Source organism: Lycium barbarum, chromosome 10 (assembly GCF_019175385.1).
Source record: "Lycium barbarum isolate Lr01 chromosome 10, ASM1917538v2, whole genome shotgun sequence".
In the NCBI taxonomy this organism is placed as follows: Eukaryota; Viridiplantae; Streptophyta; class Magnoliopsida; order Solanales; family Solanaceae; genus Lycium; species Lycium barbarum.
Genome location: NC_083346.1, coordinates 21,609,213 through 21,627,721, shown reverse-complemented (window position 1 = coordinate 21,627,721; position 18,509 = coordinate 21,609,213). Strand labels below are relative to the sequence as shown.

Below are 18,509 nucleotides of genomic sequence, written 5' to 3'. Positions count from 1 at the left end.
TTGCAGATTAGCAATAAAATAAACTATTCTAAAAAATAAAATTCAAAAACGACTTAAAAAATTTAAAACGATGGGTTGCCTCCCACCAAGCGCTTGAGTTAACGTCGCGGCACGACGGTTACCAATTTTACCACTTTTCCTTCCATTTAGAAGATATGAATTTGCGCCCCAACTTTGAATCAAGATCATGATGACGCTCATGGGGCGGTGGTAGAAAAACAAGGAGGCCAACTTTCGGGTATCGCATTTTGCACTTTTTGGCCTTTAGGTGAGGAATGTCATTTTGTCTTCTTGGCATAGCAAACTTCAAAATGAAAACACTTTGGTCTTCCACCATAGGCTCGAGTAGTTCAATTTCCATATCATCCACCAAGCACAACGTTGAAAAATGGTTAGAATGAGGTCCAATGCGCCCAGATTCCAAATTTGCCTCATCTTTGACATTATTACCCAAAAATGAACTAGAGTCAATTTCAACATTTTCCATGGCACCGATTGACTCTAATTTCCTTTCTTCTCCGGCATCTCCAATAAGCATGGATTCGGTTGGAGGGTGTTCAATTCTTGATTCCTTATTTTCATGATTGGCCTCCAACATAGGCATTATCTTCTCATATTGAGCATTTGAGAGTTCATCTTGATATTGTTCAAATGCCCATGGAGGATTTTTGTGTTCATTCATCAAGCCATTTTGGAGACTAGTTTCCAAGTACTCCTCCAAGGCTTTTTGCTTTTCATTTCCTCCTTCAAGTAGGCATTCCATCATGAGCTTGAACTCTCCATTTTGACCATTCTCAACTTCTTCCACTTCCATTTCCCTATCATTGTCACAACAAAAAGTAGAATCGTCATAGTGGGGGTTCGGGGAAGGGAAGGACACATAAGCACAATCAGCCCAACGACCATTTTGACCACCACATCTATCACATATGCTCCACTCATGGGTTCGAGATTGTGCGCACAATCCTCCTCCGGGAGACTTTAAACAATTTTGCCAAGAGTGGGGTCCTCCACAATAAGGAGAAGGGTCATCAAAGTATGAACAACTTCCATCCGATCCATTTTCATAGAATGATGCCATTTTTTTTTATTTTTTTTTTTATAAAAATAAAATCAACCAAAGAAAACAACTACACAAATATTCACAAGTTTGGACAAAAGCAAGTAAGCTTAAATCCCAAACTAACCCAAATACGCCAAATTGTTCCCCGGCAACGGTGCCAAAATTGATAACGTCCAAATTCACTCCTCAAAGAGAAAGTGTACACGGTCATGTGCAATATAATTTACCCAACTATGAGTCGGGGTCGATCCCACAGGGAACAATATACTAGGCGATTTAAACAAGTAAGGAATTATCACTTTCTAAGCTAAGCCAAACACTTGATAATAATTTTGGTTTTTTGATTTTGAAACTACCAAAGATAAACTAACCTAGAAAGCAAGTAAAATGATCAATGACCACAAGCATGGATACAAGGAACTCTCAAATAACGATCCAATATATTTTATGATTTTACAACTAAGAGCGGGTTTATGTTAATAGATAATGGTTTGTAAAATCTCATTGAAAGTCTTCCAACCAAATCAATGAATTTCACTCTAAGCTTTTTCAAGCCTTAGAGTGTGATATCAAGCACAACCAATTGAATCTGAAGTAACTTTCCTATTCCTAGCTCAAGTTATTAGATGGGTTTAATGACCCAAATTATTGTTAATTAATCTTTCTCAACCTAGATTTCCTCTTCCGAGCTCAATCAAAGTAAATGGGCGAGTCTCAGGGTTAGCTAATCCCTTAAGAAACATTAAAGAACAAGATTAATTAAATCAACAAAGACCCACTTCAATAGCAATAAAAATCATTCAATGCATAAGCAAAACAAGAGTTTCATCCAACACTTTAATCATAGAATATTTCCATAAACAAGATTCAAGTGAAGAAAATAAATACTACACACTTAGATATACAATACAAACCAAGGAATTAAAGAAATGAATTAAAGGTTTAAGAAATGCTCAACCAAATCTTCAAATCTTCAACCCCAAAGTGTGGTGCAGGAACCTAGTCTTCAAAACTTGTATGAAATGGCCAAAGATATGTTTTACAAACCCTAAAAGAGTATTTATAACATTCCAAAAAACGAGAACAAATTGTGAACAAAAATGCCCTGCGTGCAGCACATGCTGCAGCAAGTGCTACTCGCAGGCACAACATGCTGCTGCGAGTGCTACTCGCAGGTGATGCATGCACAACATGCTGCAGCAAGTGCTGCTAGCATGTGTTGCCAGAAAGTGCTGCTTGTTCTATTTTTGCTCTATTTTGCTCCGTTATGCTCTGCGGGCATCTTATCTTACAAAACGACATAAATACACAAAAAGTAACAACAAAAGTGCTTGAAGTTCATGTCTTTTAGTTAGAGTAGGACACTAGCACACTAGCCCTCAACAGACATGCCCGATATTTTAGGAACCATTTACCCACATTGGAGTTCGTGTCTTTTAGTTAGAGTAGGACACTAGCACTATAAATGCATGTGTACCAGCCCCGTTAGAGGGCATCATCTTCTTCATCTCATCTGCATCTCATGTTATCAATTCTCATAATTTCTCTAATAGCAAAAGCGCGATAATTATAAAGGTTTTGTCTTTGATTATTTTTAGTCCGAGCAAGGATACAAAATCTTCTCTCACTCGGACCCGTCATCTGCACTCATAAGCTATCTCCTCCACTTTACGTTAATTCTTTAATTTCCGTTCACTCGTTTTATCTTGTTAGTAAGCCCAGTCACATATCCTTTAAACCGCGTACAAATTTAATTGTTGCTCTCTTTTGGAGGTAAACAAATAATGAAAATTAAGATTTCATTAAGGGCTTGTTTGGAAGCAACTGTATAATTACTAGTTATTAGGATCATAATTACAATATTTAGTAATTACCTATATTATACATTGTATAATATTAGATAAATTGTCCGCGCTTTGCAACGCTCCGACAAATTATTGTATAAATTTAATTATTTTAGAAATCGATTCGACCGCTAGGATTTACAAAGACTTATTAGCAAATGGTAAAAATATATATACACATATGTATAGCTAGACCGATTCTTTAATTAATGATTTGAATTATTTAAAGTGCTTGGAGACAGCCTATTTGTCACAAAAATAGGTTAACGTGTGGGTACACTATATCCTCCCAAATTATCTAAAGTTTATTGATTCGACTAATTTCACATATGACCTAGACAAATACACAGACCCTTCAAAAGACTCTAATTAAGGTGAAAGAAATTTCAATCTCGTTCAGTGCATAAAAAGCTACACCCACCACAAAAAAACACCAAATACAAATAAGTGGCGTCGCAAAACCTCAGAAGCAAAACTCAGCGCTGTCTTTGCAGTCCCTCTTTTCTTCAAATCAATCAGCAACAATGGCGACCGTTATGCAGAAAATCAAAGATATCGAAGATGAGGTACAACCCCTTTTATTGCTTTCTTTCCTCTAAATAAACAGTAAAAAAGGAAAAAAAAAACCCAATAATTGAAAATACGTTAGACCTTTTACGTGCATCAGTAAATGGAGCTATCCTAACATATGTTGTGGTTCTAAATCCATTTATTAAACACTCTGATATCTTAACTAAATTGAAAACACAATCAACCATCGTAAGTGGCTTTCTTGACCAACTATTAGCTTTGCTTAATTCGCTTATATGATCTGGAATTGTAACTTTGAACATGCTGTAGACTTGATAGTTTCAGTGTTCATGCGTCTAAAGTCAAAAAGGAGATATTGTGTAAATAGTTCTATTTGATCTGCAGTCTTTGAATCGTGTATAGTAGAGCAGTAAAGTAAATTAAGTTAACTACTTCCTTTTTTTAAATTTTGAGATATTCCTGTGTTCAATTTGTATTCACTCAAATATGCCTCTGGCAGTTCCCCCAGGGCTTAGGTCTAGTGGTAGGAATGCTGTACGTGATGTGTGGTTAGCCATACGTTGCAGGCTCAAACTCTGCTTAGAAGTCTGGTGTCTAAGTGGAGAAGGGTAGGGGTGGGCCCATTATCCCACAGAGTTCCGAACCTTGCGCCACTGGCCCTCGGGGATTTGTTGGTTATATAAAAAGAGCCTCTGGATGTATGACGGCCTTTATTTCTGTGCACTGAATAGGTGTTACTGTTGATTAAAAAATGTGAATTTTTCTCTTTCATTGCAGATGGCTAAGACCCAAAAGAACAAAGCGACTGCTCATCATCTCGGTCTGTTAAAGGTAGCACAGTCACAACATTTTATTGGTTAATTTATGAGGTTACATGACATTTATTTTGTTAGGTCATTGATATGCAATTGGGTACAGTCATATATTCTAGACAAAGGGGAAATGTCATGACTCATGAGCATGCTCACTCTAAAGTTATATTTGGACTTTCGAAGTTACTTTTTTTTATCACAACCAGGTTATAATCCTTATCAAAGACATAACCAACAACTGGCAAATCTTTTCTTACCAAATTTTAATTTATTCTTTCGCTTACCATGCTTTTTAGTACAATCTTCATATTATATCGCTGATGCTGGTGAATATGTGTAGTGTCTTTCTGCTGTCCAAATGTAATGATGTGAATATGTGTAGTGTCTTTCTGCTGTCCAAATGTAATGATCAGGTTGAAATTATGTGCCCAACAAAAAAATGCCTAGGTTTGACAAGACACTGTTTCCAATGCTTTGAGTTTCTCTAGTTTGGATGCTGGTTGCTCTAAGCGATATTTTTTTTTTTAAGTTGGTTGACTTCTTTCAAACATTTAAGGAGATATTTAGGTAATGCCTGGAAATTAACGCTAGTTTTTATCTTAACTTCTTGAATTATTTTCAACACACTTCATAAAATTGTTATTTACTATAACACAAGATGCTTTGAAGATACCTCAGCACCTATCCCAACCTTGAAGGCTAGATTTACTTCAAACTTATTATTTTGTTGGTGTAACAGCTGGAATATAAATGTTATTTTAATCAGTTTTTGATTTCCTTGGCATTTTAAGTTCTGTATAGAAGCGATACTTTTGTAAATTGCATCTTTTGGATGCTATTAGTAATATTACCATTATTTCATAAAAAAGAAAACTGTTCTATTATTCTTCTCTCCATTAGCAAATTTTCCATTACTGTTTCTGTGATAGAATGTCATCGAATTATGTGTTAATCGTTTACTCCCTTTTGCACTAATTGCTCGAGCTACTTCTTATAGTTGTTCATTTCATATTTTCTTTTCCATTAGCCGCGGCATTTTACCATCTAGAGCTACTTGAATTAGCATAGGATAATAGTGTTATATATAACTGTTGATGTGGTTTGACATCATTAAAATCTCTAACTCCAACACTTCATGTTTCTTTTTTAAATTTTTTATGAACTCCATTTGGTGTAGTGTCAGAATTAGCTATTAGTTCTTTTGTTAGTCATAGGTGCATTAACGTTGGACGAAACGAGTAACTAGTTTCTCGCACTCATTCATCTATGAAATTCTAACATGCTAAAAATTAACTAGGTAAATTCACTTGCTATGGTTATTTTATATTGTACAATTAGCTTTTCATACTATAAACTAATAGTCTTGTGATGCAATGCATGGCTAGGCAAAGCTTTTAAGACTTCTCAAATTAGCATAGGATAATACAGTTATATATAACTGTTTGTGGGGTTTCACATCATTATAACACATTTCTTACTCCAAAACGTGATGTTTTTTGCCTTTTCCAGAACTCTAGTTGGAATAGTATCAGAATGTCTGCATTAGTTTTTTATTTTTAGTCATAAATGCTGTAATGTGGGATTGAACAAGTATCTAGTTTTTAACACTCATTCTTCTCAGAAATCTTATCATGCACAAAAATTAACTAGGTAAATTTACCATCAATGTGAAGAGATTTCACTTGCTATGGTTATTGTAATGTACAATTAGTTTTTCATACTACAAGCTAATAGTCTTGTGATGCAATGCATGGCTAGGCAAAACTGGCAAAACTTCGAAGGGAGCTACTTACACCTACAACAAAAGGTGGTGGTGGAGCAGGAGAAGGTTTTGATGTTACAAAAAGCGGTGATGCAAGAGTTGGTTTAGTGGGGTTTCCTTCAGTTGGAAAATCGACACTCTTGAACAAACTGACAGGAACTTTTTCTGAGGTGTGTAACCATCCAATGATATTTAAGTTTATTATTAGTACTTTGATTGTTTTAGTTCAGGTATTATATTTTGAATAACGCATAAGAGGTAAACTTTGTCACTTTTGCAATTATGAAAAAGGGTCTTGTATTAGCTTTTCAGAAGTTATAAATTTTAAGTGTCAATTGTCAAATAGGTATATGGAGAACTTTTCAGTTGAAGTTCAGCCTTTCTTAAGAATAATAATGAGGAAATGATTCTTAGTATCATACATCAGATGCAATTTACGAGAAGCATGTGTAAAGTATATTTAAATGCCATTCCAATTAAAATTTGGCTGAATTCTGACAAGATAGGGTTGGTCAAGTGAAAGGGACCTCCACCTCAAACCATGAGGTTGAAAATCGGGAAAAGCCACTGTTGGTCCCTTGTTTTGGAGGGCGGGAGGGGGGTGGGGGAGATTTTGGTCAGTGGGTGTTACCATATAAAAAATAAGCTTAATTCTTATGAACTCTGTAGATTTGTTGAATGTACCCCTCTTAGAGTTGTATTTTGTGTCAGCCCCTTTAAAAGGAAATGAGTTTGATCTCCCTGGCTCATATGCCGCTTAAGAGGATAAGAATTTCTAGATACAATCTCAAATGCATGTGGTTTGGAAGTTCATATGCTTTTGGAAGGAAAACAGATTTACTATGAGTAATGAAGGTTCATTGATCAGAAAGCAGTGCAGTGGTGCAAAATGAAGTTTGTCTTACAACAAGGAGTTGTACTCTTCACAAATGATTTACCTAACTCTAGAATAAATAATAAGAGCAAAACAGAAGGAGAAAAAATATATAATTCTTCTAGGAAATGTAGTCCTTTTACGAAGTCCAGGAAATGTAGTCTCTGAGCGTAACTGAAAAATTTAATGATGAGTGTATCAGGGAAAAATGAGAAATCATCTAGAATAGGAGAAGCATGAGGGTGATACACACTTTAGCTCGACAGATGTATGGAGATGCTTTTTTGAATTCTTCTTTCCTTTTAGCATTTGCGGCTGATAACATTCAACAGAAAAGAATTGCCTTAAAGTCTTTGTGTGTAGGTTAAGCTGTTAAAGGTAGGCGATGCTGACACTTTTAGTCATGGAAGATGGATAAATTTCCTACCTGCAAATGTATAATTCATATGGATGTTCTTTTTAGTTCACTGCAGTAGCACTGCGATGGACTAGAGTCCGAAAATAGATAGATCTATGCAGGAAACATAGAATTTATTTGAATAAAAAGTTGGATGAGTTTACACATGGAAGTTACCCTTTTAATGTCAAATTCTGATTCTAGAGCTTGCTCAGTGACTTTTCTAGCTAATGAGTTTATTCTTTTTGAGCTTCTTAAGATAAAGATCACATAATAGGGAAGGTGAAGTGGCACTGTTAGTTATGTAGCAGACTCCTAATTAGGGTACCTAACTTGGTCGATTTGAATGCTTTCTCTGTTAGCTATACTAGCACAAGTTGCTCAAGTTTTTATCTGGAAACTTATTCCACTCTTCTTATATAACTTTTTTCCTTATCTATCAACAACAACAACAACAACAACATACTCAGTGAACTCCCACAAAGTGAGGTCTGGGGAGGGTAGTACGCAATTTGAATGCTTTCTCTGTTAGCTATAACCCTCTGTTTTAGTAGCACAAGTTGCTCAAGGTTTAATTTCTGGAAACTTAGTCCACTCTTCTTATATAACATTTTTCCCTATCTATCAACAACAACAACATACCAGTGAAATCCCACAAACTCAAAGTGGGGTCTGGGGAGGCCTTACCCCTACCTTGGGAGGTAGAGAAGCTATTTCTGGTAGACCTCGGCACAAGGACAAGCAATTCAAAGCAGTATAAAAAAGCCTTGGAAACATAATATCAACAACAACAACAACAACATACCCAGTGTAATTCCACAAGTGGGGTCTAGTGAGGGTAGGATGTACGCAGACCTTACCTCTACCTTTGTGCCTCTACCTTTGTGGGGCAGAGAGGCTGATTCCGAAAGACCCTCGGCTCGAAAGGAAAGAAAATTAAAGAAAAGAAAGGAAAATAAAAGAAAAGCAAAATAAAGGAAAAGGACAATGGAAAAATACTATCATTTCGTGTTTTTGTTTCTTTCTTCCTCTTTTATGGATGGGAGGGGCAAGAGTTTTGCTTTCATTATATTGTCTACTTTGGAAGTTGGATCTAATTTCTCAAGGTTTAACTGGTGATTTACCAATCAGAAACATATTTTGTCGGGGAAGAAGAGGGTTCATCATCTACTTTTGATTCTTGTCAGTCAAGAAATACATAAATTAGTTGTTTCTCGAGTTGATTATTTTTTGTGCTGTAATTTTTTGTGAACCACCAAAAGAACTTTAAAAGCAGTGGCTTGAAAATGTTATGGTAGTTATTGATCATGAATCGGATCTGTATCTTTAAACGGAATTCAACTCTTTTCTAAGTAATGGAGGGCCTATGATTATGAGTCATGCATGCTACTATAATCGGTTGTCCAAGAAAATATAATCTGTTCTGTTAGGTTTTGCGTGATGCTTCTAGAAAAAAACATGATGAAACTTCATGCTGCAATAAGGTTTTCTTACGCTTTTTCCCTAACAGAGCCCCCTTCTGTGGTTGACAGGTTGCTTCATACGAATTTACCACCTTAACTTGCATTCCTGGTGTCATCATGTATCGAGGAGCTAAAATTCAGGTATCCAAAACCTTCATGATTTAACCTGGCACTTAATGACGCTTCAGATAAAGTTTGCTACTTGTGCAAACAAAACTTTCAACTTGAAAGAGTACTGCTCTTTAGATGAGTATAGGAATGGATCTTTGGATGTGAATATTAATTTCCTCCACTTGTTTCCAGAAATATTTGAAAACAGACTCTTGTGATAATAAAAAAGGAAAATCTGAAAACGGTTCGTACTACTTACTCTGCGATGAGATTTTCTCAAGGAGGATTTTCTTCCTTGAGATTCAGTTCTGGATTTATTAACCACTGTTTGCTGCTGTAAATCTCTTAGCTTCAATTATATAATCCAGATAATTAGAGAAGTGAACTCTGAACTATGGAAGGCAATTGCCTAATTTGTTGGTCTCTTGAAGTGTACTTGTTTCAGTTTCAAGGGAGAATATGTTCAAATAATGTTGAAGCTCTTGCCTTGAAAAGGAGATGGTCAAAGATAAATGGATGTGGAATGAATGACATAAAATGCTTTTCAGTGCAAAAGACCAGTTTATCTGAACAATATTGGGTTTTTGGCTGTCAAGGGCTGACTAAGTTGTGAGGTGTTATACCATCTTCTAATAAGTTTGATTTCTCTTTAAAATGGAGTGCATAAGGTATCTATTCATAGCATTGGGCTTCTCAAGGCTGAATTGGTCCATTTCCCCATAATTAACCTGGCAATAATCCATTCTTCATCCCTCCTGCCCTTTTATCTTTTCTTTAAATTGTACAAGTTAAAAAGAGGGAGAAGGTGTGTTAATCACGCTGCAGGCAGTAAAATTAAGCATTAATCCTCACACAAGATATCAGTAATTGGGAGGATGTGAATACAACTAAGTTGCAGACGCCAGGCAGTGAAGTATTACTAAGTTTTCCTAATTCACAGTACTTTTTTTTTTGATGATGTAAGAAATAATACTAAGAGCATCAAGAAGAAATAGAGCACCGTACAGGTCCTAATTCACGGAACTGTTCTATCTACTTTATTGTAAATATAAGTAGGATGCAGTGTAAACAGTGGAAAAGACTACTTAAACCTGTACACTCAATATCTTTATTTATTCTTTTTCTTTAATGCGTGTGGTTGACATGATAGGAGATTATCCATCTCACAAGCGTGATAATGTTTAATTCTAGAGTTTTGCTTAATATAAAACTCTCTTGCTCATCCCTTTCCCAATTTGTTTGGCAGTTGTTGGATCTTCCAGGAATTATTGAGGGTGCCAAGGATGGAAAAGGTAGAGGAAGGCAGGTAAAGTATATGTTACCTTCTCAAAAAAAAAGTATTGTGTTTGCAGCTTAGCTTTCTCATTATTTCTTTAGCAGCATATATTTTTTCATAATAAAACGGGGATTCATATCTGTATCCAAAACAAGTAGATACATTTGAAACCTAAGAAAATGGTACTTAAAGTGAATTGCTCCCCAGTCATGACGAAGGTCAGTTGTAAAATATCTATGTTTCTTCTCCAGATTGAATACACACCCTCTGTTCTAATTTGTTTATCACTCTTTCGTCCAAATGAGTATGGCTTTTCTATATTTACTTATATAGAATTCCTAATTTTCCATTGACATGAGTTGTTGTATGCCCCACTGATATAAAAACAAACATCAAAGTGTAGTTTTGGCGCTTAATGCATATTAAACTTATTCATCTGTCTTCCTTAAAATTCTTGTCGAATCAAACAGTGCCAAATAATTTGGAATAGAAGGCATATACTTATTAAAAAATTGGAATGAAGTATATGAAAATTGAAACAACAAAAGCACACCTCTGAAAACAAAACACGACACTTGTTGATAAAGCCACAGTTACATCCAGCTTTACATCTGTCATTTCCCAACTGTACTTGCAATGAATAGCTATGCTATATGCTACAGAACGGTCGAGGATAGATTCGGGAAAACAAAGACCAGAATAATTTGGCTATGTTGAAGACATGAAAACTATGGTAAAACTACAGAAAGAAAGGGGATGTTACGGTGTTGCATGCCAACTAAATACACCATATCACGGCCAACAAAGTTCCATTCCCTCAAATCCCTCTGTTCCTCTTTATTCTTGTAAGTAGGTGTAAATGAAATGCTGACTATTGCTGTGTGACATAAAACCTTCAGAGTGTTCGACCTTCATCTCTTGTTTTATTAAGTACTAGTTGGTGAACTTAATATTGCTTATCTTGTGATTGATAACAACTACAGGTTATCAGTACTGCTAGGACATGCAGTTGTATACTTATCGTCCTGGATGCAATAAAGCCAATTACTCACAAACGTCTCATAGAGAAAGAGCTTGAGGGATTTGGCATTAGGTATAAGACTGTAATGTTTTTGTTCGCCTTGTGTAGTCTGCTTCCCCCCCCCCCCCCCCCCCCCCCCCCTATTGATTCACGATTCTTGGTGCTCTTCCCTTTATTAGGTTGAACAAGGAACCACCTAATCTGACATTCAGGAAGAAAGAGAAGGGTGGGATCAATTTGACATCAACAGTGACCAATACCCATTTGGACCTTGACACTGTGAAGGCCATATTGAGCGAATACAGAATACATAACGCTGATGTTCATCTTCGGTATGATGCAACTGCTGATGACCTTATTGATGTCATTGAAGGTAGTAGAGTATACACACCTTGCATCTATGTTGTGAACAAAATTGATCAAATCACAATGGAAGAGCTGGAGATTCTGGATAAACTTCCGCACTATTGTCCAATCAGGTAGCTATCCATTCTTTTAAGTTTCTTCCCCCTCCCCCCCCCCCCCCCCCCCCCCCCCTTTCTTTCATCCATCATTTACAGAAGCTTCATGGCTAACAAGTTAGTAAACAACATATCTACCTGTGCTAAAGTTTAATGAAATTCATGACTGCCTAATAGAAATGTGCACTTCTTTAATATTTTTCGATAAAGTCTATCAGAAATACGCACTTCTTTAATAAAATTAGAGATTCTTGACGATGAACATACATCAGACTCTTGGTAAATCCTGATTAGCGTTGCTTATGCCACTTTATTCCCTCCATTCAGCATTTGAGCTGTACATGGTTTTCCCCTTTTAGCTGACCCTATTTCGAGTCAATTTTTTCCTTTTGAAATTTGCAGTATGGTCACATTTAGATTTCGTTTGGTTGACAAACATTACTTTGCAATTACAAGTATCCAATAAGAGAACATTATTGAAGTAATGTGTGTAGTTGAACCAGTTTCTACTAAACATCGCCGTCCAGTAAGAGGCAAGTAGGTGTTTGTTTAGCTAGCTAGATCTTTACAGGAGATTGGATTGGCACCCTCACACGACTTAGGCTGGGCGATTGAACCTCATGAATTCAGGGTTAAGGATCGCTACAAAAGTTATGGATTGATATGAGTACTCTATACATTTCCTGCTTGTGTTTCACAACCATCTCTTTTTTGACAATTACGTTTCTGTGAGGTTACTCTGACTTCCTCTCATCACTACTGTCGGAATGCAGAAGGATTAATGGAATTATATTTCATTATATTTCTAGATTCACCACATATCTAGATTCTTTGAACTTCAGTAAGAGAATAGTAGATGATGTTTTTCTTTGTATTTTCTAGTAGAAATTTCCCCGCGCATAGGGGGAGCTTAGTGCACCGGGCTGCCCCCTTTTTTTTTTCTAGTAGAAATTACTTACTCTGGTGGTAGAGAACAACTACTCACCATATTGTATATAGCTAAGACTCACATATAAGAAGCTGTTATTATACTTTTCATCAAAAAAAAAAAAAAAAAAAAGCTGTTATTATACATTGTTACAAGTTACACTCAATTCAGAATAAGTTCTCTGACTTTTTAGTTTTTACATGGTATCCGAGTTTCTACGGCCTTAGTAGAGATCTAATTTGCTTTCACTTACTGGCAAGTGACATTACACTGCTTTTCTAGCCATGACTGTTCCAACAACATTGCTTCTTTCTGGCTATAAAGACACAGAAATTTAAGATTCTAATCAAATTGCTTGGTTTAGAATGTAGTACCTGCTCGAATCATTTTAGTCATGTTTTCTCTTTCCCTTAAGAATATACTTTTATTATCGTAAAATGTTTTTTGTATGATTTCCTGCAGTGCTCATTTGGAATGGAATCTTGATGGCCTGCTGGAGAAGATTTGGGAATATCTTAGTCTAACCCGCATATACACAAAGCCGAAGGGAATGAATCCAGACTATGAGGATCCAGTTATTTTATCATCAAAGAGGAGGACAGTGGAGGACTTCTGCGAAAGAATCCACAAGGATATGGTTAAACAATACAAATAGTATGTCTTTCCTTGCAAAACTCTCCTCCTACAGTTTTCTCATAATGGAATGAAAAGTACCTTTTTTGAAACTGGTAATTGTGTATTCATCAGCATTTAGGACATGCTGGAGACCTTCAAAAGTGTTACAGCAGAAGCATAAAAAGGAAATAGAAATACTTACAAAGATTTTAATAAATCTACAAACTGATTTATATCTTCTAATCCTATTTCTTTACACCAAAAGTAGAAAGACACTATACAATTGCATTTGACTTTCTGAAGGGAACTGGATCTATTTTCAAAACACCTATCATTCCTCTCCCTCCAAACTGTCCACCATATGCAGTGTGGGATTGTCCTCCACCATTTCTTTTGACTCTTACTGCCTCCCCTCTTCATCCAACAGCTAAGTAAATCTGCAGTGTGTTCAGGCATAGTCCATTGTGTCTGTTATGTTGAGAAATAAGGACCACAGTTGTGCAGTGAATTTGCAGTGTAGAAATAGATGCTTGTTGGTTTCATCTGTTTCCTTGCACAAGAAACATCTGGAAACTATGATGGCACCTTTTCTCTTTCGAACTTCATGTGTTAAACAAGCCCTCCTTGCCACCAACCATGTGAAGCATTTCACCTTGTTTGGAACTGGGCACTTCCATAAGTTTCTCCAAAGCTTTGGTTGCTGTCTATTCTGTAGATTACACTCCCTTTTGTAAGCCCTTTTTACTGAGAATTTCCCATCACTATTATGCTTCCATCTCAGAGTGTCTGGTTCATTGTTGGTGCCACTGAAATCACCAATTTTGCTTAACAGGTCGGCCACCCTTTCCACCTCCGAATCATTCAACAGTCTTCTGAAATTTAAGTTCCAGCCCTGTGCACTCCACATCTCATCTATTGTGCTCTCTGGATTATTACATAGAATAAACAAGTCTGGAAATATTTCCCTCAATGGAACTTGCTCCTTCCAAGAATCTTTCCAGAATTTCACTCTTTTTTCACCTCCTACAGTCATCTGCATATTACTTTCCATCTTGGGCCATAAAGCTCTGATTGTTTTCCATGCTCCAACACCATAAGTGCCAGTGCTCACTCTAGTACACCAAGGATTGAGTTCACCAAACTTGCACTTGATCACCTCTTTCCATAATGCATTCTCCTCACTGTTGTACCTCCATAGCCACTTCATCAACAGACAATTATTCTGTGCTTTCAAGTTTCTAATGCCCAATCCACCCCTTTCTTTATCTCTCATTGTTGTCTGCCATTTAACCAGATTATAACCTTTTCCCTCTCTGCAGCCATGCCATAAGAACTCCCTTCTAAATCTATCCAATTTCTTCTGAACATTGGAGGGTAAAGGAAATAATGACATTACATATGTGGGAAGAGAATCTAGAACAGACTTGATAAGAATAAGTCTTCCTCCTAAAGATAAGTATTGTGCCTTCCACTTTGCCAATTTTTTTTTTTCTGTTTTCTCAACTATTCCATCCCAAATTTCCCCTGCTTTGAGTTTGCTGCCAAGAGGCATGCCTAGATAAGTTGTAGGCAAAATATCCACTCTACATCCTAAAATGAGAGCAAGAGCCTGTATGTTTGGTACCTCTTTTATTGAAAACAAACTGGTTTTTCCCCAATTTACCTTTAGGCCTGAAGATGCTTCAAATAGTGTCAAGCTCATTCTTATGTAACCAATCTGTTCGACCTTGGCCTCGCAAAATATCATTGTGTCATCTGCATACTGTAGATGACATATCTCTTTTCTCTGCCCCCCGATATCCCCTATCTCAAAACCTTTAATCCACCTATTCTGCAAAGCTATCCTCATCAAGCTATCAAAACCTCCATTGCAATTATGAACAGGAAAGGGGACAATGGGTCACCCTGCCTAAGTCCTTTTTTGGGAAGGGAAAAAACCTACAGGTTCTCTATTCACAAGAACAGAGAACCTGACAGTTTTAATGCAAAAGTCTATCCATTTCAGCCACTTCTCACCAAAGCCCATTTGTCTAAGGATGCTCAACAAAAATTTCCAATTAACATGGTCATAAGCTTTTTCTATGTCCAATTTACACATGATACCTGCTTCTGCCCCTTTGATTCTGGAGTCCACACATTCACTGGCAATAAGTGCAGCATCCATGATTTGTCTCCCTTTTATAAAAGCCATTTGATGCTTGTTCACCAGATTATCAACTACCTTCTTGAGCCTTTCAGCTAGTAGCTTTGCTACTATCTTATAAATCCCACCTATGAGACTTATAGGTCTGAAGTCCTTCAACTCTGATGCTCCTGCTTTTTTGGGGATCAATGCTATAAATGTAGCATTAAAGCTTTTCTCAAACTTCTGATTCTCATGAAAATATTGAATGGTTTTCAGTATGTCATCTTTTATATTTGTTGTCAAGATGATGGGTTTAGGTATGGCATCCGTCTTTACAAAGAAAGGGAAAGGGATTTTTAAGGGAGACATGAGGAGGGCACAGTAAGTGTGTAATGGCCAATTGCGCATAATTTGAGGAAAAACTGTGTGAGCTTTCGTATGTGACACACCACCTTGAAAGATAAGGACCTTCTCTCCTCTAGCCCAAAGATGGCATAGAAAAGGAGAACGGAGTGTGGTGGGGGGAGGGGATGGGGATGGGGTTGAGGGTTTGAAATTTCATGGTAGTTAGTGAAACTCCAAAGGAACAGGATATTGCAAACTCTTGACACCTTGGGTAATATTATTCAAAAAATTGAACTCGAAATACTGGTAAAATGCTTCTTGAGCTAGGACCAGGATATTGCCAACCAGATAGATGCTTATTGAGCTTGTAGTTGTACAGCTCTCGTATCCATTCCCCCTTCTTCTGTGTGTTTTTTTTTTAATGATGAGAAACAGCAATACATACTGACAAAGATTAGTGAGGCATAATTGATATTGCCTCGAAGTTTGTTTTCAGATAAAGCAATAATTTGATGAAGGTTAAATCAGAAAAAATTACAGTCATGAGTTCTAAAATAGCTTGTCTGCTCTCTTGGTCCACTTGGTTGAAGCATTAATCATCATTGCCCGTACCTGGGAGCTGTGAATCAGCATTTGAGCTTTAGTGTTTTACTAACTTGCACGCTTAACGTGCTGTCTTTGAGGACCTTTTTCCATTGGCTTCACATCATTGATTTCATAAAGTTTTTAATAGAATGTTAACTTTAGGTTTGGTATCGTTTGACATTATCCGTCTTCTTTAACAAACATGTGCCTTGGTTTCTGCAGTGCCCTGGTTTGGGGTTCAAGTGCAAAACACAAACCTCAGAGGGTGGGCAAGGTAAACTCTTCTGAACTGCTTGGATTATTCATATTATACATATTATCTACTAGTTTGTTTGTCCCTTGTCCCTTGGTTTTTTGCAATTAGGATGTCGGTGTTTACTCTTGCTCTCTGTACCAGGAACATGAACTAGAAGATGAAGATGTCGTCCAAATCATCAAGAAGGTGTGATTGCAGAAATTGCATCTTGATTGCTGCAGTTGATGCATATCTCTAGCACTAAAGGTCTTCTTCACATGTTGAGGTTTGTCCTAGTTTGCAGAGGTTGGTTTTGTTGTTCTTTTTCCGTAGGTAGATCTAGTTTGAACAAAGTACAGCTTGATGTGTATGTTGTCACGGTCAAGCTATATCGTGAATCTGTGTGCATGCTGGCTAATCATCCCATGTATCAATCTAAAGTCGGCCCCAAGGAGCATTTAGTGGTAGTTAAAACTGAGAAAACTTGGTTCATGCATCGTTGTCTTTAACTGGAGCTAAAATTTTCCATGAGAGCTTTTAGTGTTTTTTTTTTTTTTTTTTTTTTTGACGATTTTATGTTGAATCTTTCCCCGAAATCTGCATTATGTAAACTAGGACTCTTGGGAAAAAGAATATAGGAGTAGGAGGTCTGAGCACACATTACATGACATAATTTAAAACACGGAAGCAAATGTTGTGAGTTTAATTTGCCAAAACCTGTTTTAATTTTTGACCCAAATAATGACAACATTTAAAGAAACTTTACACACACAAGCCGAAAGGAAAATCATAGAAATGCACATTCCATTGAGAAGTTAATTCTTTTGAGACGATCAGATTCTCCAAAGAAATTTGTTTTTTTTTTTTTTTTTTAAGGCAGGATGATCTTGCAAGGTAAAAGCTGTTTTTGAATTGTTAAAATGGTTGTTACCACACTTTTTTTCTGGTAACTATTTGCTTTATTACCAAAACTGGAGTTATACAAACATAAGAGAAGACTGAAATGAGCAACATGTTCCATTCCAAAGCCATACAAAACAGCTAGTATTTCCACACTTTTATTGCACCATTTTTGGTCCGCATTTTTTGTTTTTTTCGACAAGAGGAATAATCAATCTTTATTTCCACGAAATACAACTATACAGACGAAGAAATTAAGTTCAAGATTTTTAGTAACATAATAAAACTAGTACAAAGGCAGTAGTGAATGAAGTTAGTACAATAATATGAGCAATCCCAATAAGATCACCACCCTTGAGTACCAAAGGCAGTTTATTTATCGTTTCAGTGAAAATGTTCAAGCCCATGACTTGAGAGTACAACTCGTCAATGATTTAAACTAAACAGAAGATTTTTTTTTTAAAAGGCAATTAGCAGGAATGCCCTTATCACGGGGTGGTCTTTAAGTTTTGCCCTTCAAAATGGTGGTCTTTAAAGCTTGCCCTTTGCTAGGGACCGCTTGGTTATGGATTCAAACCCCTACTCAGGCGATATTTTTTTTTTTTTCGCAAGGCATAAGTTCAGAAAAAAGGCAGAGTTATACAGAATTTGCAAATTCTGCCCATTTCTGCAAATTCTGCCTTAAGGCAGAAGAAGGCAGAATTTGCAAGTTTTGTCTTTTTTTACAATTTCTGCCTTGCGAAAAAAATTTAAATTTCCGCTGAGCGGGGGTTCGAACCCGTGACCAAGGGGTCCCTAGCGAAGGACAAACCTTAAAGACCACAAATTTGAAGGGCAAAACTTAAAGACCACCCCAAATAAAGGCCAATCCACGCAAAAAAAAGTTTTTTAAAAGGGAGAAATGATTTGTAGCCCTTCACAAACTTTTTTTAGTTTACGACCTTTTTACAGAAGATCTTCATTTTTTTACTCGTAAGAAATCTGAAAAAAAAAACACATAAGAGATTTGAAAAGACATTCAAACTATAAGAAGGCAAGAAATCTAATTTCCTCGGAAAAAATTAGAAAATTTCAAAGGCGCATGAACTCGCAACAATATTGCCTTCCAAAAGCTTCTCAAGAGTCAAGTATCTGTTGATCTGTTTTTCAAGGCAAATTACT

General features: G+C 36.6%; 1 protein-coding gene across 1 annotated transcript; it reads left to right on the top strand.

The window, feature by feature from the left end:
- Positions 1-3,269: 3,269 nt before the first annotated feature.
- On the top strand, positions 3,270-16,981 carry LOC132614092 (developmentally-regulated G-protein 3). Its single transcript, XM_060328451.1, has 10 exons — positions 3,270-3,473; positions 4,216-4,269; positions 6,009-6,182; positions 8,816-8,887; positions 10,104-10,163; positions 11,117-11,226; positions 11,334-11,633; positions 13,006-13,197; positions 16,436-16,487; positions 16,611-16,981. Exons 1-10 carry the CDS (start codon positions 3,432-3,434, stop codon positions 16,659-16,661), a joined length of 1,107 nt encoding a protein of 368 aa, XP_060184434.1. The 5' UTR covers positions 3,270-3,431; the 3' UTR covers positions 16,662-16,981.
- The last annotated feature ends 1,528 nt before the right edge of the window (positions 16,982-18,509 follow it).

What these genes read in the sequence shown, in the direction of transcription:
- LOC132614092 (XM_060328451.1), top strand. Translation starts at nt 3,432, where the DNA reads ATGGCGACCGTTATGCAGAAAATCAAAGATATCGAAGATGAG. An exon ending in ATCGAGGAGCTAAAATTCAG is followed by an intron (nt 8,888 to 10,103) that starts GTATCCAAAACC and finishes TTTGTTTGGCAG; the next exon opens with TTGTTGGATCTTCCAGGAAT. An exon ending in CTTGAGGGATTTGGCATTAG is followed by an intron (nt 11,227 to 11,333) that starts GTATAAGACTGT and finishes TCCCTTTATTAG; the next exon opens with GTTGAACAAGGAACCACCTA.